Below are 24,210 nucleotides of genomic sequence, written 5' to 3'. Positions count from 1 at the left end.
GTCACTAGCAAGCAATAACTGTAATATTGTTGTACTGCTGGTCTCTGCAACCTCTACCCCTCGCCCCCATGAAGAACATTATTCCATCCCAAGCTTTAGTCCATTATAACAAACAATACATGTTGCCCTCACCTCCTGTTTGCGCATAAGCTTCTGCATGACCATGTGCCTGGCGCTGCTCCCGGAGATACTCATATGCTCTTGCTCACTCAGCATTTCGGGTCGTTCTGACTCTGGCTGCAATTCCTCTTCCTCCTTCTCTTTCTTTATCTCCAGCTGTGCCATTGCTGGAGGACTTGATAGGATGGGATTTACCAGACCCACCTGTGGGATGGCAACCGGAATAGGTGGCCGTACGGGAGTCACACCTGGGATAAGAGCACAGCATTAGCAAGGAAAGCAACAGAAGATCATCCCCATAATTCCCATACATAATATTCCTATTCATTTGAAACATATCCATATCAATCTTATTTTTCTATAAACTATATAATCAAAGAGACAGAGTCTTTGTACCCCAAGCACAACAGGTCACATTATATATATATGTCCATGGTAAAAGCTTAAAATTTTTTCACTAGCTGGAAGTTCTTGCTTGTGCACAATTGATGCTGTATTATTACTGTTGGTGGAGAGGGACACAAATAGCATAATTTATGTAAGAAATTACCTGATAAATTAATTTCTTTCATATTGGCAAGAGTCCATGAGCTAGTGACGTATGGGATATACATTCCTACCAGGAGGGGCACAGTTTCCCAAACCTCAAAATGCCTATAAATACACCCTTCAGCACAACCACAATTCAGTTTAACTTATATCCAAGTAGCGGGTGATAAAGAAAGGAATAAAAAGCATCAACACTCTTCTAGCAGAAGAGATGGTCAAAAGAAACAACACTTTCCAAGAAAGTAGTTTAATGTCCAAATAGGCTCAAACGGAGGAGCCTGTAAAGCCTTCAAAACTAAATTAAGACTCCAAGGAGGAGAGATTGACTTAATGACAGGCTTGATACGAACCAAAGCCTGCACAAAACAATGAATATCAGGAAGTTTAGCAATCTTTCTGTGAAATAAAACAGAAAGAGCAGAGATTTGTCCCTTCAAGGAACTTGCAGACAAACCCTTATCCAAACCATCCTGAAGAAACTGTAAAATTCTAGAAATTCTAAAAGAATGCCAAGAGAATTTATGAGAACACCATGAAATGTAAGTCTTCCAAACTCGATAATAAATCTTTCTAGAAACAGATTTACGAGCCTACAACATAGTATTAATCACTGAGTCAGAGAAACCTCTATGACTAAGCGTTCAATCTCCATACCTTCAAATTTAATGATTTGAGATCCTGATGGAAAAACGGACCTTGAGACAGAAGGTCTGGCCTTAGTGGAAGTGGCCAAGGTTGGCAACTGGACATCCGAACAAGATCTGCATACCAAAACCTGTGAGGCCATGCTGGTGCTACCAGCAGCACAAACAATTGCTCCATGATGATCTTGGAGATCACTCTTGGAAAAAGAACTAGAGGCGGGAAAATATAAGCAGGTTGATAACACCAAGGAAGTGTCAATGCACCCACTGCTTCCACCTGAGGATCCCTGGACCTGGACAGATACCTGGGAAGTTTTTTGTTTAGATGAGATGCCATCAGATCTATTTCTGGAAGCCCCCACATCTGAACAATTTGAGAAAACACATCTGGGTGGAGAGACCATTCTCCCGGATGTAAAGTCTGACGACTGAGGTAATCCGCTTCCCAATTGTCTATACCTGGGATATGAACCGCAGAAATTAGACAGGAGCTGGATTCTGCCCAAACAAGCATCCAAGATACTTCTTTCATAGCTTGAGGACTGTGAGTCCCACACTGATGATTGACATATGCCACAGTTGTGTTATTGTCTGTCTGAAAACAAATGAGCTGTTCTCTCTTCAACAGAGGCCAAAACGGAAGAGCCCTGAGAATCGCACAGAGTTCCAAAATAATGATTGGTAATCTCGCCTCTTCAGATTTCCAAACCCCGTGTGCTGTCAGAGATCCCCAAACAGCTCCCCAACCTGAAAGATTTGCATCTGTTGTGATCACAGTCCAGGTTGGACGGACTAAAGAGGCCCCTAAAATTATAAGATGGTGATCTAACCACCAAGTCAGAGAAAGTCGAACATTGGGATTTAAGGATATTAATTGTGAAATCCTTGTATAATCCCTGCACCATTGGTTCAGCATACAAAGCTGGAGAGGTCTCATATGAAAACGAGCAAAGGGGATCGCGCCCGATGCTGCAGTCATGAGACCTAAAACTTCCATGCACATAGCTACTGAAGGGAATGACAGACTGAAGGTTCCGACAGGCTGCAACCAATTTCAAACGTCTCTTGTCTGTTAGAGACAAAGTCACAGACACTGAATCTATCTGGAAACCTAAAAAGGTAACCCTTGTCTGAGGAATCAAAGAACTTTTTGGTAAATTGATCCTCCAACCATGTCTTCGAAGAAACAACACTAGTTGATTTGTGTGAGATTGTGCAGAACGTTAAGACTGAGCGAGTACCAAGATATCGTCCAAATAAGGAAATACCGCAATACCCCGCTCTCTGATTACAGAGAGTAGGGGACCTAGAACCTTTAAAAAAATTCTTGGAGCTGTCGCTAGGCCAAAAGGAAGAGAAACAAATTGGTAATGCTTCTCTAGAAAAGAGAATCTCAAGAACTGATAGTGATCTAGATGAATTGGAATATGAAGATATGCATCCTGTAAGTCTATTGTAGACATATAATGCCCTTGCTGAACAAAAGACACAATAGTCCTTATAGTCACCATTTTGAAAGTTAGTACTCATATCGATTCAAAATCTTTAGATCCAAAACTGGTCTGAATGAATTTTCTTTCTTTTGGACAATGAAAAGATTTGAATAAAACCCCAGACCCTGTTCCTGAAACGGAACTGGCATGATAACCCCTGATAACTCCAGGTCTGAAACACACTTCAGGAAAGCCTGAGCCTTTACTGGGTTTACCGGAATGCGTGAGAGAGAAAATCTTCTCGCAGGTGGTCTTACTCTCAATCCTATTCTGTACCCCGGAGAGACAATACTCTGAATCCAATGATTTTGGACCGAATTGATCCAAACATCTTTGAAAAATTTTAATCTGCCCCCCAACCAGCTGAGCTGGAATGAAGGCCGCACCTTCATGCAGACTTGGGGGCTGGTTTTGATCTCTTAAATGGCTTGGATTTATTCCAATTTGAAGAAGGCTTCCAATTGGTAGCAGATTCCTTGGGGGAAAGATTAGGTTTCTGTTCCTTATTTTGTCGAAAGGAACGAAAACGGTTAGAAGCTTTAGATTTACCCTTAGGTTTTTTTATCCTGAGGCAAAAAAAACTCCCTTCCCCCCCAGTAACAGTTGAAATTATTGAATCCAACTGAGAACCAAATAATTTATTGCCTTGGAAAGAAAGAGATAGCAATCTGGACTTAGAAGTCATATGAGCATTCTAAGATTTGAGCCACAAAGTTCTTCTAGCTAAAATAGCTAAAGACATAGATTTAACATCAATTTTGATATTATCAAAAATGGCATCACAAATGAAATTATTAGCATGTTGAATTAACTTAATGCTAGACAAATCATGATCAAATACATGTTGTGCTAAAGTATCCAACCAAAAAGTTAAAGCAGCTGCAAGATCAGTCAAAGAAATTGCAGGCCTAAGAAGATGACCTGAATATAAATAAGCTTTCCTTAGATAAGATTCAAGTTTCCTATCTAAAGGATCTTTAAAAGAAGAACTATCTTCCGTAGGAATAGTAGTACGTTTAGCAAGAGTAGAGATAGCCCCATCAACTTTGGGGATCTACCAGTACCAGGCTTATTCCATTCCTTAGAAATCATATCAGAAATAGCATCAGGAACTGGAAAAACCTCTGGAATAACCACAGGAGGTTTATAAACAGAATTTAAACGTTTACTAGTTTTAATATCAAGAGAACTAGTTTCCTCCATATCCAATGTAATCAAAACTTCATTTAACAAAGAACGAATATACTCCAATTTAAATAAGAGGATTTATCAGTGTCAATATCTGAGGCAGGATCTTCTGAATCAGATAGATCCTCATCAAAGAAGGATAATTCAGTATGTTGATGGTCATTTGAAATTCCATCAACCTTATGAGAAGTTTTAAAAGACCTTTTACGTTTATTAGAAGGCGGAATGACAAAGCCTTCTGAATAGAATCAGAAATAAATTATTTTAAATTTACAGGTATATCTTGTGCATTAGATGTTGAGGGAACAACAGGTAATGAACTACTACTGATGCATACATTCTCTGCATATAAAAGTTTATCATGACAACTATTACAAACCACAGCTGGAGGTATAACCTCCACAAGTTTACAACAAATGCACTTTGGTAGAACGGTCATCAGGCCGCAGAGTTCCAACAGTGATTTCTGAGACAGGATCAGATTGAGACATCTTGCAAATGTAAGAGAAAAAAACAACATATAAAGCAAAATTATCAATTTCCTTATATGGCAGTTTCAGGAATGGGAAAAAATGCAAACAGCATAGCCCTCTGACATAGAAAAAAAGGCAGGAGGAAGAATGGGATCTTAAATAATGAAAATATTTGGTGCCAAGTATGACGCACAACAAACAGAAAAAAAAATGTTGGCGCCAAAATCGTCTGGAAACGACACACTCACGTCATAGATGACGCAACCTTGTGAAAGGACCAGGCGTCAACTAGGTCGACGGAAATGACGAATTTGCGTCAACGAACTTAACTGTGCCAAGAATGACGCAATAAACTTTAGCATTTTGCGCCCCCGCAAGCCTAATTCTACCCGCGAATTTGAAAATGACAGTCAATTGAAAAAAGACTACACCTCAGGTAAGAAATACATTTTCCTAAAAAATGCATTTCCCAGATATGAAACGGACAGACTGCAAAAGGAAATATACTGAAACCTGAATCATGGCAAATATAAGTACAATACATATATTTAAAACTTTATATAAATGCATAAAGTGCCAAACCTTAGCTGAGGTGTCTTTAAGAAATAAAAACATACTTACCAAAAGACACCCATCCACATATAGCAGATAGCCAAACCAGTACTGAAACAGTTATCAGTAGAGGTAATGGAATATGAGAGTATATTGTCGATCTGAAAAGGGAGGTAGGAGATGAATCTCTACGACCGATAACAGAGAACCTATGAAATAGATCCCCGTGAGGAAAACCATTGCATTCAATAGGTGATACTCCCTTCACATCCCTCTGACATTCACTGTACTCTGAGAGGAAACGGGCTTCAAAATGCTGAGAAGCGCATATCAACGTAGAAATCTTAGCACAAACTTACTTCACCACCTCCATAGGAGGCAAAGTTTGTAAAACTGAATTGTGGGTGTGGTGAGGGGTGTATTTATAGGCATTTTGAGGTTTGGGAAACTTTGCCCCTCCTGGTAGGATTGTATATCCCATACGTCACTAGCTCATGGACTCTTGCCAATTACATGAAAGAAAACAGAATTTATGTTTACCTGATAAATTACTTTCTCCAACGGTGTGTCCGGTCCACGGCGTCATCCTTACTTGTGGGATATTCTCTTCCCCAACAGGAAATGGCAAAGAGCCCAGCAAAGCTGGTCACATGATCCCTCCTAGGCTCCGCCTTCCCCAGTCATTCGACCGACGTAAAGGAGGAATATTTGCATAGGAGAAATCATATGATACTGTGGTGACTGTAGTTAAAGAAAATAAATTATCAGACCTGATTAAAAAACCAGGGCGGGCCGTGGACCAGACACACCGTTGGAGAAAGTAATTTATCAGGTAAACATAAATTCTGTTTTCTCCAACATAGGTGTGTCCGGTCCACGGCGTCATCCTTACTTGTGGGAACCAATACCAAAGCTTTAGGACACGGATGAAGGGAGGGAGCAAATCAGGTCACCTAGATGGAAGGCACCACGGCTTGCAAAACCTCTCCCCCAAAAATAGCCTCAGAAGAAGCAAAAGTATCAAATTTGTAAAATTTAGTAAAAGTGTGCAGTGAAGACCAAGTCGCTGCCTTACATATCTGATCAACAGAAGCCTCGTTCTTGAAGGCCCATGTGGAAGCCACAGCCCTAGTGGAATGAGCTGTGATTCTTTCAGGAGGCTGCCGTCCGGCAGTCTCGTAAGCCAATCTGATGATGCTTTTAATCCAAAAAGAGAGAGAGGTAGAAGTTGCTTTTTGACCTCTCCTTTTACCAGAATAAACAACAAACAAGGAAGATGTTTGTCTAAAATCCTTTGTAGCATCTAAATAGAATTTTAGAGCACGAACTACATCCAAATTGTGCAACAAACGTTCCTTCTTTGAAACTGGATTCGGACACAAAGAAGGCACGACTATCTCCTGGTTAATGTTTTTGTTAGAAACAACTTTCGGAAGAAAACCAGGTTTAGTACGCAAAACCACCTTATCTGCATGGAACACCAGATAAGGAGGAGAACACTGCAGAGCAGATAATTCTGAAACTCTTCTAGCAGAAGAAATTGCAACCAAAAACAAAACTTTCCAAGATAATAACTTAATATCAACGGAATGTAAGGGTTCAAACGGAACCCCCTGAAGAACTGAAAGAACTAAATTGAGACTCCAAGGAGGAGTCAAAGGTTTGTAAACAGGCTTGATTCTAACCAGAGCCTGAACAAAGGCTTGAACATCTGGCACAGCTGCTAGCTTTTTGTGAAGTAACACAGACAAGGCAGGAATCTGTCCCTTCAAAGAACTTGCAGATAATCCTTTCTCCAAACCTTCTTGAAGAAAGGATAGAATCTTAGGAATTTTTACCTTGTCCCAAGGGAATCCTTTAGATTCACACCAACAGATATATTTTTTCCATATTTTGTGGTAGATTTTTCTAGTTACAGGCTTTCTGGCCTGAACAAGAGTATCAATGACAGAATCTGAGAACCCTCGCTTTGATAAGATCAAGCGTTCAATCTCCAAGCAGTCAGTTGGAGTGAGACCAGATTCGGATGTTCGAACGGACCTTGAACAAGAAGGTCTCGTCTCAAAGGTAGCTTCCATGGTGGAGCCGATGACATATTCACCAGGTCTGCATACCAAGTCCTGCGTGGCCACGCAGGAGCTATCAAGATCACCGATGCCCTCTCCTGATTGATCCTGGCTACCAGCCTGGGGATGAGAGGAAACGGCGGGAATACATAAGCTAGTTTGAAGGTCCAAGGTGCTACTAGTGCATCTACTAGAGTCGCCTTGGGATCCCTGGATCTGGACCCGTAGCAAGGAACCTTGAAGTTCTGACGAGAGGCCATCAGATCCATGTCTGGAATGCCCCACAATTGAGTAATTTGGGCAAAGATTTCCGGATGGAGTTCCCACTCCCCCGGATGAAATGTCTGACGACTCAGAAAATCCGCTTCCCAATTTTCCACTCCTGGGATGTGGATTGCAGACAAGTGGCAGGAGTGAGTCTCCGCCCATTGAATGATTTTGGTTACTTCTTCCATCGCCAGGGAACTCCTTGTTCCCCCCTGATGGTTGATGTACGCAACAGTCGTCATGTTGTCTGATTGAAACCGTATGAACTTGGCCTTTGCTAGCTGAGGCCAAGCCTTGAGAGCATTGAATATCGCTCTCAGTTCCAGAATATTTATCGGGAGAAGAGATTCTTCCCGAGACCAAAGACCCTGAGCTTTCAGGGGTCCCCAGACCGCGCCCCAGCCCACCAGACTGGCGTCGGTCGTGACAATGACCCACTCTGGTCTGCGGAAGCTCATCCCCTGTGACAGGTTGTCCAGGGACAGCCACCAACGGAGTGAATCTCTGGTCCTCTGATCTACTTGTATCGTCTGAGACAAGTCTGTATAGTCCCCATTCCACTGACTGAGCATGCACAGTTGTAATGGTCTTAGATGAATTCGCGCAAACGGAACTATGTCCATTGCCGCTACCATCAAACCTATAACTTCCATGCACTGCGCTATGGAAGGAAGAGGAACAGAATGAAGTATTTGACAAGAGTTTAGAAGTTTTGATTTTCTGGCCTCTGTCAGAAAAATCCTCATTTCTAAGGAGTCTATTATTGTTCCCAAGAAGGGAACCCTTGTTGACGGAGATAGAGAACTTTTTTCTACGTTCACTTTCCACCCGTGAGATCTGAGAAAGGCCAGGACAATGTCCGTGTGAGCCTTTGCTTGTGGAAGGGACGACGCTTGAATCAGTATGTCGTCCAAGTAAGGTACTACTGCAATGCCCCTTGGTCTTAGCACCGCTAGAAGGGACCCTAGTACCTTTGTGAAAATTCTTGGAGCAGTGGCTAATCCGAACGGAAGTGCCACAAACTGGTAATGCTTGTCCAGAAATGCGAACCTTAGGAACCGATGATGTTCCTTGTGGATAGGAATATGTAGATACGCATCCTTTAAATCCACCGTGGTCATGAATTGACCTTCCTGGATGGAAGGAAGAATTGTTCGAATGGTTTCCATTTTGAACGATGGAACCTTGAGAAACTTGTTTAGGATCTTGAGATCTAAGATTGGTCTGAATGTTCCCTCTTTTTTGGGAACTACGAACAGATTGGAGTAGAACCCCATCCCTTGTTCTCCTAATGGAACAGGATGAATCACTCCCATTTTTAACAGGTCTTCTACACAATGTAAGAATGCCTGTTTTTTTATGTGGTCTGAAGACAATTGAGACCTGTGGAACCTCCCCCTTGGGGGAAGCCCCTTGAATTCCAGAAGATAACCTTGGGAGACTATTTCTAGCGCCCAAGGATCCAGAACATCTCTTGCCCAAGCCTGAGCGAAGAGAGAGAGTCTGCCCCCCACCAGATCCGGTCCCGGATCGGGGGCCAACATCTCATGCTGTCTTGGTAGCAGTGGCAGGTTTCTTGGCCTGCTTACCTTTGTTCCAGCCTTGCATTGGCCTCCAGGCTGGCTTGGCTTGAGAAGTATTACCCTCTTGCTTAGAGGACGTAGCACTTGGGGCTGGTCCGTTTCTGCGAAAGGGACGAAAATTAGGTTTATTTTTGGCCTTGAAAGACCTATCCTGAGGAAGGGCGTGGCCCTTGCCCCCAGTGATATCAGAAATAATCTCTTTCAAGTCAGGGCCAAACAGCGTTTTCCCCTTGAAAGGAATGTTAAGCAATTTGTTCTTGGAAGACGCATCCGCTGACCAAGATTTTAGCCAAAGCGCTCTGCGCGCCACAATAGCAAACCCAGAATTTTTCGCCGCTAATCTAGCCAATTGCAAAGTGGCGTCTAGGGTGAAAGAGTTAGCCAATTTGAGAGCATGAATTCTGTCCAAAATCTCCTCATAAGAAGAATCTTTATTGAGCGCCTTTTCTAGTTCATCGAACCAGAAACACGCTGCTGTAGTGACAGGAACAATGCATGAAATTGGTTGTAGAAGGTAACCTTGCTGAACAAACATCTTTTTAAGCAAACCCTCTAATTTTTTATCCATAGGATCTTTGAAAGCACAACTATCTTCTATGGGTATAGTGGTGCGTTTGTTTAGAGTAGAAACCGCCCCCTCGACCTTGGGGGACTGTCTGCCATAAGTCCTTTCTGGGGTCGACCATAGGAAACAATTTCTTAAATATAGGGGGAGGGACGAAAGGTATGCCGGGCCTTTCCCATTCTTTATTTACAATGTCCGCCACCCGCTTGGGTATAGGAAAAGCTTCGGGGGGCCCCGGGACCTCTAGGAACTTGTCCATTTTACATAATTTCTCTGGAATGACCAAATTCTCACAATCATCCAGAGTAGATAACACCTCCTTAAGCAGGGCGCGGAGATGTTCCAATTTAAATTTAAAGGTAATCACATCAGGTTCAGCTTGTTGAGAAATTTTCCCTGAATCTGAAATTTCTCCCTCAGACAAAACCTCCCTGGCCCCCTCAGACTGGTGTAGGGGCACTTCAGAACCAATATCATCAGCGTCCTCATGCTCTTCAGTATTTTCTAAAACAGAGCAGTCGCGCTTTCGCTGATAAGTGGGCATTTTGGCTAAAATGTTTTTGATAGAATTATCCATTACAGCCGTTAATTGTTGCATAGTAAGGAGTATTGGCGCACTAGATGTACTAGGGGCCTCCTGTGTGGGCAAGACTGGTGTAGACGAAGGAGGGGATGATGCAGTACCATGCTTACTCCCCTCACTTGAGGAATCATCTTGGGCATCATTTTCTCTAAATTTTGTGTCACATAAATCACATCTATTTAAATGAGAAGGAACCTTGGCTTCCCCACATACAGAACACAGTCTATCTGGTAGTTCAGACATGTTAAACAGGCATAAACTTGATAACAAAGTACAAAAAACGTTTTAAAATAAAACCGTTACTGTCACTTTAAATTTTAAACTGAACACACTTTATTACTGCAAATGTGAAAAAGTATGAAGGAATTGTTCAAAATTCACCAAAATTTCACCACAGTGTCTTAAAGCCTTAAAAGTATTGCACACCAAATTTGAAAGCTTTAACCCTTAAAATAACGGAACCGGAGCCGTTTTTATATTTAACCCCTTTACAGTCCCTGGTATCTGCTTTGCTGAGACCCAACCAAGCCCAAAGTGGAATACGATACCAAATGACGCCTTCAGAAAGTCTTTTCTATGTATCAGAGCTCCTCACACATGCATCTGCATGTCATGCTTCCCAAAAACAAGTGCGCAATAGAGGCGCGAAAATGAGGCTCTGTCTATGATTAGGGAAAGCCCCTAGAGAATAAGGTGTCCAATACAGTGCCTGCCGGTTATTTTACATAATTCCCAAGAATAAAATAATTCCTCAAAGCTATGAAGTATAAAATATGCTTATATATCAATCGTTTTAGCCCAGAAAATGTCTACAGTCTTAAAAGCCCTTGTGAAGCCCTTTTTTTCTTTATGTAATAAAAATGGCTTACCGGATCCCATAGGGAAAATGACAGCTTCCAGCATTACATCGTCTTGTTAGAAATGTGTCATACCTCAAGCAGCAAAAGTCTGCTCACTGTTCCCCCAACTGAAGTTAATTCCTCTCAACAGTCCTGTGTGGAAACAGCCATCGATTTTAGTAACGGTTGCTAAAATCATTTTCCTCTTACAAACAGAAATCTTCATCTCTTTTCTGTTTCAGAGTAAATAGTACATACCAGCACTATTTTAAAATAACAAACTCTTGATTGAATAATAAAAACTACAGTTAAACACCAAAAAACTCTAAGCCATCTCCGTGGAGATGTTGCCTGTACAACGGCAAAGAGAATGACTGGGGAAGGCGGAGCCTAGGAGGGATCATGTGACCAGCTTTGCTGGGCTCTTTGCCATTTCCTGTTGGGGAAGAGAATATCCCACAAGTAAGGATGACGCCGTGGACCGGACACACCTATGTTGGAGAAAGCTGTTTTTTCAGCACAGACAAATTATTTTCTTTAATAAAAAAAAAGGTTAAATATTTTGAAATGCCATCACTCATATGAATATGAGAATAAAATGTGTAGTGTCCATTGATATGAAATTTAGAATGCAGAGCTGGTCTCTCTGTGCACATCGTTATGTGTATTTACTTTGACCCACAGAAACTGGTTTAGACATTACAAATGGAATTTAGTTCAGTTTCCATATTGCTCGTGACAAGTCAGAATCTGATTAGAACACAGACTGCGCTATTCTATGCGGTTTTTAAAATCCCCAGTGACAATGTGACATAAGAATGTACCAGTGAGCGCTGTGCTTGTTTCTCAGTAATACAACCCTCATGTATCATTCTCACCTGTAATTACACCTGGGGCCTGTGCTGCCATGACCGCCTGCGGTAACGCACCCAGAGGTTGGGCCAGTGTGAGTGCAGGAGACACCAGCCCAGGGCTGCCAAGTGATCCGAGGACGGCAGCTCCAGCTACTGCTTCCTGTTAGTAACAGAAGAGACACTTTGTCAGTATATATACATACACAAGTAGCTACAGTGTAGCCCGTCTGCCCAGGGTGTGCTCTGTGATTAAATATATATAGCATTGGTAAATATGTTGCCCGTTTTCTAAAGCATAACCATTGGGGTGTGGTAATGACTAAGCCTGTGGCACATGCAATCTTGCCTATGTTTTAATGTGACACCAGATTTCAAGGTACTTACCTGAGCAGTGATTTTAGCAGTAGCAGCTGCCGCGGCCACAGCTGCTGCTGGGGGTAATCCTCCTGGAGTAGCCGGTGTGAGCAAAGGCATGGGTGGTGTAACTGCTTTACCCACTCGCAGGTACTGACCGCCCAAGTCAAACAAGTTCATAGAAGAAACTGCGTCCTGTGAAGACTGAGACTTGTCATACTCTGCAAACAAACAGCAGAACAGAGGTAAGTACCCATGTGTGTATTAAGCTCTCTCTTATTGATGAAACACATTGTGTATTTCATCCTTCATTTTTCATATAGGTCTTTTTAAGCCAATAATATTTGTGTATTGTAATATAGTCTCAAGTATTCCCTAACCACACCTCCAAGGGAACTTGCTACAGAATAGCTGCCGTAAACCTGATGCACAGTGCAAGTATAAATTTAAATAGATGCAAGAATTATGTGCATTAAATGTGTGTAATTCAGACAGACATGTTACAGGTGTAATTATTCTTCTGCATTAATTTCATGTATAACAATATAGTCAGTGTGTCTGGCTGGTAACTGACAAGAAAAAGGATGTATGCAGAAAATATTGTGACGTAAACTGCTCTATACCCTGCAGCAGACATTAGCATCCTGTTCCTTCACAATGTGTTACTGTGCATAAAGGAAGAGTAAAGTACAGCAAACACTCAAGGTCCTCAGTAACCTCTGTGGGAGGGTGAGCTTGGGCTTCAACTTCCTCATTTGATTCCCCCCCAACCAAAAACCTATGAAGGGGGGAGGGGGGTTTAGTGGTCTGATCCCCTGAAGGTATGTGGTATGTATCAGAACAATAATTAGCAAAAAGGCAACTGGATTATAGAGCAAAGGAAATAAATAAATACCAGCGGATAAGGGGAAAGAGAGAAAAAAAAAGTTATGTACAATAAAGTTTGGTTGACTAACTTAAGTGTACTGTTACTGTAAATTACTCAAAACTATGTTGATATAGAATATACCATTAAAAAAACCCCACTCCTCATACTTTAGGACTGATCCTGTTATAAAATGTAAGCCTTTCAGTGCAGATGGCTTAGTTTGGTGAAAGTGTGCACTAGGGTACGATTACCAATTATGTTTTACCAAGAAGAGTTTCAGAGCAAGCACTGTTCAGGACAGCAGTGGTAATATGCACAGATGTTATGCACTGGAATGCACTTACCTATGAAGCCATAGCCCTTGTGTTTGCCCGTTGTGGGGTCTCGAGCCAGCATGCAGGACTTGATCTTTCCAAACGCTTCAAAAACACTTTTGATATCATCGTCTGATAAGTCCTGGTGAACGGAGGCCACGTAAATTCTGTTAAAGGAGCGAGCCTCTTCAGCAAGCTGGTCTATAATAGGTTGTGCTTGGCCAATATTACTGGGTCGGCCCACCTACATAATAAACAAACAGATCCGGTTTAGACAACTGGAACAGCAGTCAGATAACCAGCTTCACTGGTGCAGACGTTATGGTAACACTGGCCAGCACCCAAAGTAACAAGAGCGAGCTAAGCTACTCAACACTGTGTTTTAATAGCAGCACACCCTCAGTCCTCTCCCTCTTATGATTATATTAGCACTCCATTGGGTTTGTCAGTTTACATAAACACCAGCATGGAGGGGGCTTAAACCCTTTGGCTTCTATCAGCAGACAGCTCTATCAACAACTAATTCTTACTCAGAAAGTGACTGGTTGAATTAAAGGGACAGTACTGACAAGTCTGACAGCTCATTATTATATTTGCTGTATCGTTATTTAAAGTACCTTTTGTTTCATTATGACCCTTTCTTCCTATTGTACTGTGCTGGTGCATCAACACCTGTGCTCTGTTTGCAGACTGTTCCTCCCTACAAAGTGCTGTTTGTCCGCAGCAACATCAGAGCAGGGTGTCAATTAACTATCCGTGTATTACAGGCTGTTTAGTTTTGCATTATTTGAGGACACCGATAGAGATCTTTTATACATACAACATAGATAACTGTCTGAGCTGGGGATTCGGATTCTTCCAATAAGCTCCTAAATCACTATAAGCCGAGCCATGGTCATTAAGCAAGTCCTGTGGTGTGCAGTGCCAATTATACTACCATGTCCAGGACACACTGTTATAAAGGGCACCACATGCAAACTATTACAACCATACTGGCCACTGCTAGTTGGGGGAGAACAATGCAATGTATCCGAATTATATCGATGTGTTATATTCTCTCAGCTTTGGTCCTCTCTAGAACAAAGTTTTATATTAATAACTGGTAAAGCAAGGGTTGGTTTAACAGCTGTCTCTGAGCTGGCCCCTGGTTAGGTCATGATTGTAGTAAATATGCCAGTGCACACTGCTGACTTCACAAGTTGACTAGTGACTACATTAATAGCCAGTTACCAGTTGACTAGTGACTACATTAATAGCCAGTTACCAGATGACTAGTGAGTACATTAATAGCCAGTTACCAGATGACTAGTGACTACATTAATAGCCAGTTGACTAGTGACTACATTAATAGCCAGTTACCAGATGACTAGTGAGTACATTAATAGCCAGTTACCAGATGACTAGTGAGTACATTAATAACCAGTTACCAGATGACTAGTGACTACATTAATAGCCAGTTACCAGATGACTAGTGACTACATTAATAACCAGTTACCAGATGACTAGTGAGTACATTAATAGTCAGTTGACTAGTGACTATATTAATAACCAGTTGACTAGTGAGTACATTAATAACCAGTTACCAGATGACTAGTGACTACATTAATAGCCAGTTACCAGATGACTAGTGACTAGATTAATAGCCAGTTCCCAGTTGACTACATTAACAGCCAGTTGATTAGTGACTACATTAATAGCCAGTTACCAGATGACTAGTGACTACATTAATAGCCAGTTGACTAGTGACTACATTAATAGCCAGTTACCAGATGACTAGTGACTACATTAATAGCCAGTTACCAGATGACTAGTGAGTACATTAATAACCAGTTACCAGATGACTAGTGACTACATTAATAGCCAGTTACCAGATGACTAGTGACTACATTAATAGCCAGTTACCAGTTGACTAGTGACTACATTAATAGCCAGTTACCAGATGACTAGTGACTACATTAATAGCCAGTTACCAGATGACTAGTGAGTACATTAATAACTAGTTACCAGATGACTAGTGAGTACATTAATAGTCAGTTGACTAGTGAGTACATTAATAGCCAGTTCCCAGTTGACTAGTGACTACATTAATAGCCAATTGACTAGTGACTACATTAATAGCTAGTTACCAGATGACTAGTGAGTACATTAATAGCCAGTTCCCAGTTGACTAGTGACTACATTAATAGCCAATTGACTAGTGACTACATTAATAGCTAGTTACCAGTTGACTAGTGACTACATTAATAGCCAGTTACCAGTTGACTAGTGACTAAATTAATAGCCAGTTACCAGATGACTAGTGACTACATTAATAACCAGTTACCAGATGACTAGTGACTACATTAATAATCAGTTACCAGTTGACTAGTGACTACATTAATAGCCAGTTCCCAGTTGACTAGTGACTACATTAATAACCAGTTACCAGATGACTAGTGACTACATTAATAACCAGTTACCAGATGACTAGTGAGTACATTAATAGTCAGTTGACTAGTGACTACATTAATAACCAGTTACCAGATGACTAGTGAGTACATTAATAGTCAGTTGACTAGTGAATACATTAATAGCCAGTTCCCAGTTGACTAGTGACTACATTAATAGCCAATTGACTAGTGACTACATTAATAGCTAGTTACCAGTTGACTAGTGACTACATTAATAGCCAGTTACCAGTTGACTAGTGACTACATTAATAGCCAGTTACCAGATGACTAGTGACTACATTAATAACCAGTTACCAGATGACTAGTGAGTACATTAATAGTCAGTTGACTAGTGACTACATTAATAACCAGTTACCAGATGACTAGTGAGTACATTAATAGTCAGTTGACTAGTGACTATATTAATAACCAGTTACCAGTTGACTAGTGACTACATTAATAACCAGTTACCAGATGACTAGTGAGTACATTAGTCAGTTGACTAGTGACTACATTAATAACCAGTTACCAGATGACTAGTGAGTACATTAATAGTCAGTTGACTAGTGACTATATTAATAACCAGTTGACTAGTGACTACATTAATAACCAGTTACCAGATGACTAGTGAGTACATTAATAGTCAGTTGACTAGTGACTACATTAATAACCAGTTACCAGATGACTAGTGAGTACATTAATAGTCAGTTGACTAGTGACTATATTAATAACCAGTTCCCAGTTGACTAGCGAATACATTAATAGCCAGTTCCCAGTTGACTAGTGACTACATTAATAGCCAGTTACCAGTTGACTAGTGACTACATTAATAGCCAGTTGACTAGTGACTACATTAATAGCCAGTTGACTAGTGACTACATTAATAACCATTTACCAGTTGACTAGTGACTACATTAATAAGCAGTTCCCAGTTGACTAGTGACTACATTAATAGCCAGTTGCAGTTGACTAGTGACTACATTAATAGCCAGTTGACTAGTGACTACAGTAATAAGCAGTTCCCAGTTGACTAGCGACTACATTAATAGCCAGTTTCCAGTTGACTAGTGACTACATTAATAGCCAGTTCCCAGTTGACTAGTGACTACATTAATAGCCAGTTGACTAGTGACTACATTAATAGCCAGTTCCCAGTTGACTAGTGACTACATTAATTGCCAATTGACTAGTGACTACATTAATAGCCAGTTCCCAGTTGACTAGTGACTACATTAATAGCCAGTTCCCAGTTGACTAGTGACTACAATAATAGCCAGTTCCCAGCTGACTAGTGACTACATTAATAGCCAGTTCCCAGTTGACTACTGACTACATTAATAGCCAATTGACTAGTGACTACATTAATAGCCAGTTCCCAGCTGACTAGTGACTATATTAATAGCCAGTTCCCAGTTGACTAGTGACTACATTAATAGCCAGTTCCCAGTTGACTAGTGACTAGATTAATAGCCAGTTCCCAGTTGACTAGTGACTACATTAATAGCCAGTTCCCAGTTGACTAGTGACTACATTAATAGCCAGTTCCCAGCTGACTAGTGACTACATTAATAGCCAGTTCCCAGTTGACTAGTGACTACATTAATAGCCAGTTCCCAGTTGACTAGTGACTACATTAATAGCCAGTTCCCAGTTGACTAGTGACTACATTAATAGCCAGTTCCCAGTTGACTAGTGACTACATTAATAGCCAATTGACTAGTGACTACATTAATAGCCAGTTACCAGTTGACTAGTGACTACATTAATAGCCAGTTCCCAGTTGACTAGTGATTACATTAATAGCCAGTTCCCAGTTGACTAGTGGCTACATTAATAGCCAGTTCCCAGCTGACTAGTGACTACATTAATAGCCAGTTCCCAGTTGACTAGTGACTACATTAATAGCCATTTCTGAGTTAAGTAGTGACTACATTAATAGCCAGTTACCAGTTGACTAGTGACTACATTAATAATCAGTTACCAGTTGACTAGTGACTACATTAATAGCCAGTTGACTAGTGACTACAGTAATAAGCAGTTACCAGTTGACTAGTGACTACATTAATAGCCAGTTGACTAGTGACTACATTAATAGCCAGTTCCCAGTTGACTAGTGACTACATTAATAGCCAATTGACTAGTGACTACATTAATAGCCAGTTACCAGTTGACTAGTGACTACATTAATAGCCAGTTGACTAGTGACTACATTAAATAGCCAGTTCCCAGTTGACTAGTGACTACATTAATAGCCAGTTCCCAGTTGACTAGTGACTACATTAATAGCCAGTTCCCAGTTGACTAGTGACTACATTAATAGCCATTTCTGAGTTGAGTAGTGACTACATTAATAGCCAGTTCCCAGTTGACTACTGACTACATATAAATAGCCAGTTGACTAGTGACTACATTAATAGCCAGTTCCCAGTTGACTACTGACTACATATAAATAGCCAGTTGACTAGTGACTGCATTAATAACCAGTTCCCAGTTGACTAGTGACTACAAAGGGACAATCTACACCAGAATTGTTATTGTTTTAAAAGATAGATAATCCCTTTATTACTACATTAATAGCCATTTCTGAGTTAAGTAGTGACTACATTAATAGCCAGTTACCAGTTGACTAGTGACTACATTAATAATCAGTTACCAGTTGACTAGTGACTACATTAATAGCCAGTTGACTAGTGACTACAGTAATAAGCAGTTACCAGTTGACTAGTGACTACATTAATAGCCAGTTGACTAGTGACTACATTAATAGCCAGTTCCCAGTTGACTAGTGACTATATTAATAGCCAATTGACTAGTGACTACATTAATAGCCAGTTACCAGTTGACTAGTGACTACATTAATAGCCAGTTGACTAGTGACTACATTAAATAGCCAGTTCCCAGTTGACTAGTGACTACATTAATAGCCAGTTCCCAGTTGACTAGTGACTACATTAATAGCCAGTTCCCAGTTGACTATTGACTACATTAATAGCCATTTCTGAGTTGAGTAGTGACTACATTAATAGCCAGTTCCCAGTTGACTACTGACTACATATAAATAGCCAGTTGACTAGTGACTACATTAATAGCCAGTTCCCAGTTGACTACTGGCTACATATAAATAGCCAGTTGACTAGTGACTGCATTAATAACCAGTTCCCAGTTGACTAGTGACTACAAAGGGACAATCTACACCAGAATTGTTATTGTTTTAAAAGATAGATAATCCCTTTATTACCCATTCCCTAGTTTTTCATAACTAACAGTTATATAAATACACTTTTTACCTCTGTGATTATCTTGCATCTAAGCCTCTGCAAACTACCCCCTTATTTCAGTTCTTTTGACAGACATGCATTTTAGCCAATCAGTGCTGACTCATAGGAACTCCACGTGCATGAGCACAGTGATATCTATATGACACACATGAACTAACTCCCTCTAGTGGTAAAAAAACGGTTGACTAGTAACTACATTAAAGAGACAGTCAACACCAGAATTTTTGTTGTTTAAAAAGAAAGATAATACCTTTATTACCCATTCCCCAGTTTTGCACCACCAACACAGTTATATTAATATACTTTTTACCTCCGTAATTATCTTGTATCTAAGCTTCTGCTGACTGCCCCTTATTTCAGTTCTTTTGACAGACATGCAGTTTAGCCAATCAGTGCTCAGTCCTAGGTCACTTTACGTGCATGAGCTCAATGTTATCTATATGAAACATGTGAACTAATGCCCTCTAGTGGTCAAAATGTATTCAGATTAGAGGCAGTCTTCAAGGTCTAAGAAATTAGCATATGAACCTCCTAGTTTTAGCTTTCAACTAAGAATACCAAGAGAACAAAGCAAAATTGGTGATAAAAGTAAATTGGGAAGTTGTTTAAAATTGCATGCCCTATTTAAATCATGAAAGTTTTTTTGGACTTGACTGTCCCTTTAATAGCCAGTTCCTAGTTGACTAGTGACTACATTAATAGCCAGTTCCCAGCTGACTAGTGACTACATTAATAGCCAGTTCCCAGCTGACTAGTGACTACATTAATAGCCAGTTCCCAGCTGACTAGTGATTACATTAATAGTCAGTTCCCAGTTGACTAGTGACTACATTAATAGCCAGTTCCCAGCTGACTAGTGACTACATTAATAACCAGTTCCCAGTTGACTAGTGACTACAAGAACAGCCAGTTTCCAGTTGACTAGTGACTACATGAATAGCCAGTTCCCAGTTGACTAGTGACTACATGAATTGCCAGTTCCCAGTTGACTAGTGACTACATTAATAGCCAGTTCCCAGTTGACTAGTGACTACATTAATAGCCAATTGACTAGTGACTACATTAATAACCAGTTCCCAGTTGACTAGTGACTATATGAATAGCCAGTTCCCAGTTGACTAGTGACTACATTAATAGCCAGTTCCCAGTTGACTAGTGACTACATTAATAGCCAGTTCCCAGTTGACTAGTGACTACATGAATAGCCAGTTCCCAGTTGACTAGTGACTACATTAATAGCCAGTTCTCAGTTGACTAGTGACTACATTAATAGCCAGTTCTCAGTTGACTAGTGACTACATTAATAGCCAGTTCCCAGTTGACTAGTGACTACATTAATAGCCAGTTCCCAGTTGACTAGTGACTACATTAATAGCCAGTTCCCAGTTGACTAGTGACTACATTAATAGCCAGTTCCCAGTTGACTAGTGACTACATTAATAGCCAGTTCCCAGTTGACTAGTGACTACATGAATAGCCAGTTACCAGTTGACTAGTGACTACATTAATAGTCAGTTCCGAGTTGACTAGTGACTACATTAATAGCCAGTTCCCAGCTGACTAGTGACTACATTAATACAGGGAGTGCAGAATTAGGCAAATTAGTATTTTGACCACATCATCCTCTTTATGCATGTTGTCTTACTCCAAGCTGTATAGGCTCGAAAGCCTACTACCAATTAAGCATATTAGGTGATGTGCATCTCTGTAATGAGAAGGGGTGTGGTCTAATGACATCAACACCCTATATCAGGTGTGCATAATTATTAGGCAACTTCCTTTCCTTTGGCAAAATGGGTCAAAAGAAGGACTTGACAGGCTCAGAAAAGTCAAAAATAGTGAGATATCTTGCAGAGGGATGCAGCACTCTTAAAATTGCAAAGCTTCTGAAGCGTGATCATCGAACAATCAAGCGTTTCATTCAAAATAGTCAACAGGGTCGCAAGAAGCGTGTGGAAAAACCAAGGCGCAAAATAACTGCCCATGAACTGAGAAAAGTCAAGCGTGCAGCTGCCAAGATGCCACTTGCCACCAGTTTGGCCATATTTCAGAGCTGCAACATCACTGGAGTGCCCAAAAGCACAAGGTGTGCAATACTCAGAGACATGGCCAAGGTAAGAAAGGCTGAAAGACGACCACCACTGAACAAGACACACAAGCTGAAACGTCAAGACTGGGCCAAGAAATATCTCAAGACTGATTTTTCTAAGGTTTTATGGACTGATGAAATGAGAGTGAGTCTTGCTGGGCCAGATGGATGGGCCCGTGGCTGGATTGGTAAAGGGCAGAGAGCTCCAGTCCGACTCAGACGCCAGCAAGGTGGAGGTGGAGTACTGGTTTGGGCTGGTATCATCAAAGATGAGCTTGTGGGGCCTTTTCGGGTTGAGGATGGAGTCAAGCTCAACTCCCAGTCCTACTGCCAGTTTCTGGAAGACACCTTCTTCAAGCAGTGGTACTGGAAGAAGTCTGCATCCTTCAAGAAAAACATAATTTTCATGCAGGACAATGCTCCATCACACGCGTCCAAGTACTCCACAGCGTGGCTGGCAAGAAAGGGTATAAAAGAAGAAAATCTAATGACATGGCCTCTTTGTTCACCTGATCTGAACCCCATTGAGAACCTGTGGTCCATCATCAAATGTGAGATTTACAAGGAGGGAAAACAGTACACCTCTCTGAACAGTGTCTGGGAGGCTGTGGTTGCCGCTGCACGCAATGTTGATGGTGAACAGAGCAAAACACTGACAGAATCCATGGATGGCAGGCTTTTGAGTGTCCTTGCAAAGAAAGGTAGCTATATTGGTCACTGATTTGTTTTTGAATGTCAGAAATGTATATTTGTGAATGTTGAGATGTTATATTGGTTTCACTGGTAAAAATAAATAATTGAAATGGGTATATATTTGTTTTTTGTTAAGTTGCCTAATAATTATGCACAGTAATAGTCACCTGCACACACCGATATCCCCCTAAAATAGCTATAACTAAAAACAAACTAAAAACTACTTCCAAAACTATTCAGCTTTGATATTAATGAGTTTTTTGGGTTCATTGAGAACATGGTTGTTGTTCAATAATAAAATTAATCCTCAAAAATACAACTTGCCTAATAATTCTGCACTCCCTGTAGTCAGTTCCGAGTTGACTAGTGACTACATTAATAGCCAGTTCCCAGTTGACTAGTGACTACATTAATAGTCAGTTCCGAGTTGACTAATGACTACATTAATAGCCAGTTCCCAGTTGACTAGTGACTACATTAATAGTCAGTTCCGAGTTGACTAGTGACTATATTAAAGGGACAGTCTACACCAGAATTGTTGTTTTAAAAGATAGATAATCGGGCTGGGCGGAGTCTGGAGGTGAAGGATGCAGGCGTGTAGCCTAAGCTCAGTGCAAAGTAGTGGGTAAAGGAGCAAAAATCCACACCATATCGCCGCAAAACATAATTTATGTAGGAACTTGCCTGATAAATTAATTTCTTTCATATTGGCAAGAGTCCATGAGCTAGTGACGTATGGGATATACAATCCTACCAGGAGGGGCAAAGTTTCCCAAACCTCAAAATGCCTATAAATACACCCCTCACCACACCCACAATTCAGTTTAACATAGCCAAGTAGTGGGGTGACAAAGAAAGGAGTAAAAAGCATCAAAATAAAGAATTTGGAAATAATTGTGCTTTATACAAAAATAATAACCACCATAAAAAGGGTGGGTCTCTTGCCAATATGAAAGAAAATAATTTATCAGGTAAGTTCCTACATAAATTATGTTTTCTTTCATGTAATTGGCAAGAGTCCATGCGCTAGTGACGTATGGGATAGTAATACCCAAGATGTGGAACTCCACAGAAGGGTCACTAGAGAGGGAGGGATTAAAATAATAGCCATTTTCCGCTGAAAAAATTAATCCACAATCCAAAATATAAGTTTATTCTCATAAATGAAAAGAAAAAACTTAAACATAAGTAGAGAAATCCAACTGAAACAGCAGCCTGAAGAACTTTTCTACCAAAAACTGCTTCTGAGGAAACAAAAACATCAAAACTGTAGAATTTAGTAAATGTATGCAAAGAAGACCAAGTTGCTGCTTTGCAAATCTGATCAACTGAAGCTTCATTCTTAAAAGCCCACGAAGTGGAAACTGATCTACTAGAATGAGCTGTGATTCTCTGAGGCGGGGCCTGACCCGACTCCAAATAAGCCTGATAAATCAAAAGCTTTAACTAAGATGCCAAGAAAAAGGAAGAAGCCTTATGACCTTTCCTAGAACCAGAAAAGAGAACAAATAGCCTAGATGACTTCCTGAAATATTTAGTAGCTTCAACATAATATTTCAAAGCTCTTACAACATCCAAAGAATGTAAGGATCTCTCCAAATAATGTTATTAATGCTGTTAGAATTCACAACCTTAGGTAGAAATTTAAATGAAGTCTGCAAAACTGCCTTATCCTGATGGAAAATCAGAAAAGGAGATTCACAAGAAAGAGCAGACAATTCGGAAACTCTTCTAGCAGAAGAGATTGCCAAAAGGAACAAAGAATGCATAGGCTCAAAAGGAGGAGTCTGTAAAGCCTTCAAAACCAAATTAAGACTCCAAGGAGGAGAGATTGATTTAATGACAGGCTTGATACGGACCAAAGCCTGTACAAAACAGTGAATATCAGGAAGCTTAGCAATTTTTCTGTGAAATAAAACAGAAAGAGCAGAGATTTGTCCCTTCAAGGAACTTGCAGACAAACCTTTATCCAAACCATCCTGAAAAAACTGTAAAATTTTAGAAATTCTAAAAGAATGCCAAGAGAATTTATGAGAAGAACACCATGAAAACATAATTTATGCTTACCTGATAAATTTATTTCTCTTCTAGTGTGTTCAGTCCACGGGTCATAGTGTGTTCAGTCCACGGGTCATCCATTACTTATGGGATATATTCTCCTTCCCAACAGGAAGTTGCAAGAGGATCACCCAAGCAGAGCTGCTATATAGCTCCTCCCCTCACATGTCATATCCAGTCATTCGACCGAAACAAGACGAGAAAGAAAAAACTATAGGGTGCAGTGGTGACTGGAGTTTTAATTAAAATTTAGAACTGCCTCAAAAAAAGACAGGGCGGGCCGTGGACTGAACACACTACAAGAGAAATAAATTTATCAGGTAAGCATAAATTATGTTTTCTCTTGTTAAG

General features: G+C 40.6%; 1 protein-coding gene across 2 annotated transcripts in view; it reads right to left on the bottom strand.

The window, feature by feature from the left end:
* Window positions 1-24,210, bottom strand: part of PUF60 (poly(U) binding splicing factor 60) — a 232,310-nt gene that overhangs the window by 6,341 nt on the left and 201,759 nt on the right. For both annotated transcript variants that reach the window (XM_053715484.1, XM_053715485.1), the window contains 4 exons: window positions 13,343-13,556; window positions 12,161-12,351; window positions 11,801-11,936; window positions 133-368 (listed from right to left, as the gene is read on the bottom strand). In XM_053715484.1, the coding sequence (XP_053571459.1) occupies window positions 133-368; window positions 11,801-11,936; window positions 12,161-12,351; window positions 13,343-13,556 (777 nt within the window). The remainder of the gene's footprint in view (window positions 1-132; window positions 369-11,800; window positions 11,937-12,160; window positions 12,352-13,342; window positions 13,557-24,210) is intronic.

Source organism: Bombina bombina, chromosome 5 (genome assembly GCF_027579735.1).
Source record: "Bombina bombina isolate aBomBom1 chromosome 5, aBomBom1.pri, whole genome shotgun sequence".
NCBI classification, from domain to species: domain Eukaryota; kingdom Metazoa; phylum Chordata; class Amphibia; order Anura; family Bombinatoridae; genus Bombina; species Bombina bombina.
Note: the sequence above shows the minus strand (reverse complement) of the source record. Positions and strands in the feature narration are given on the sequence as shown.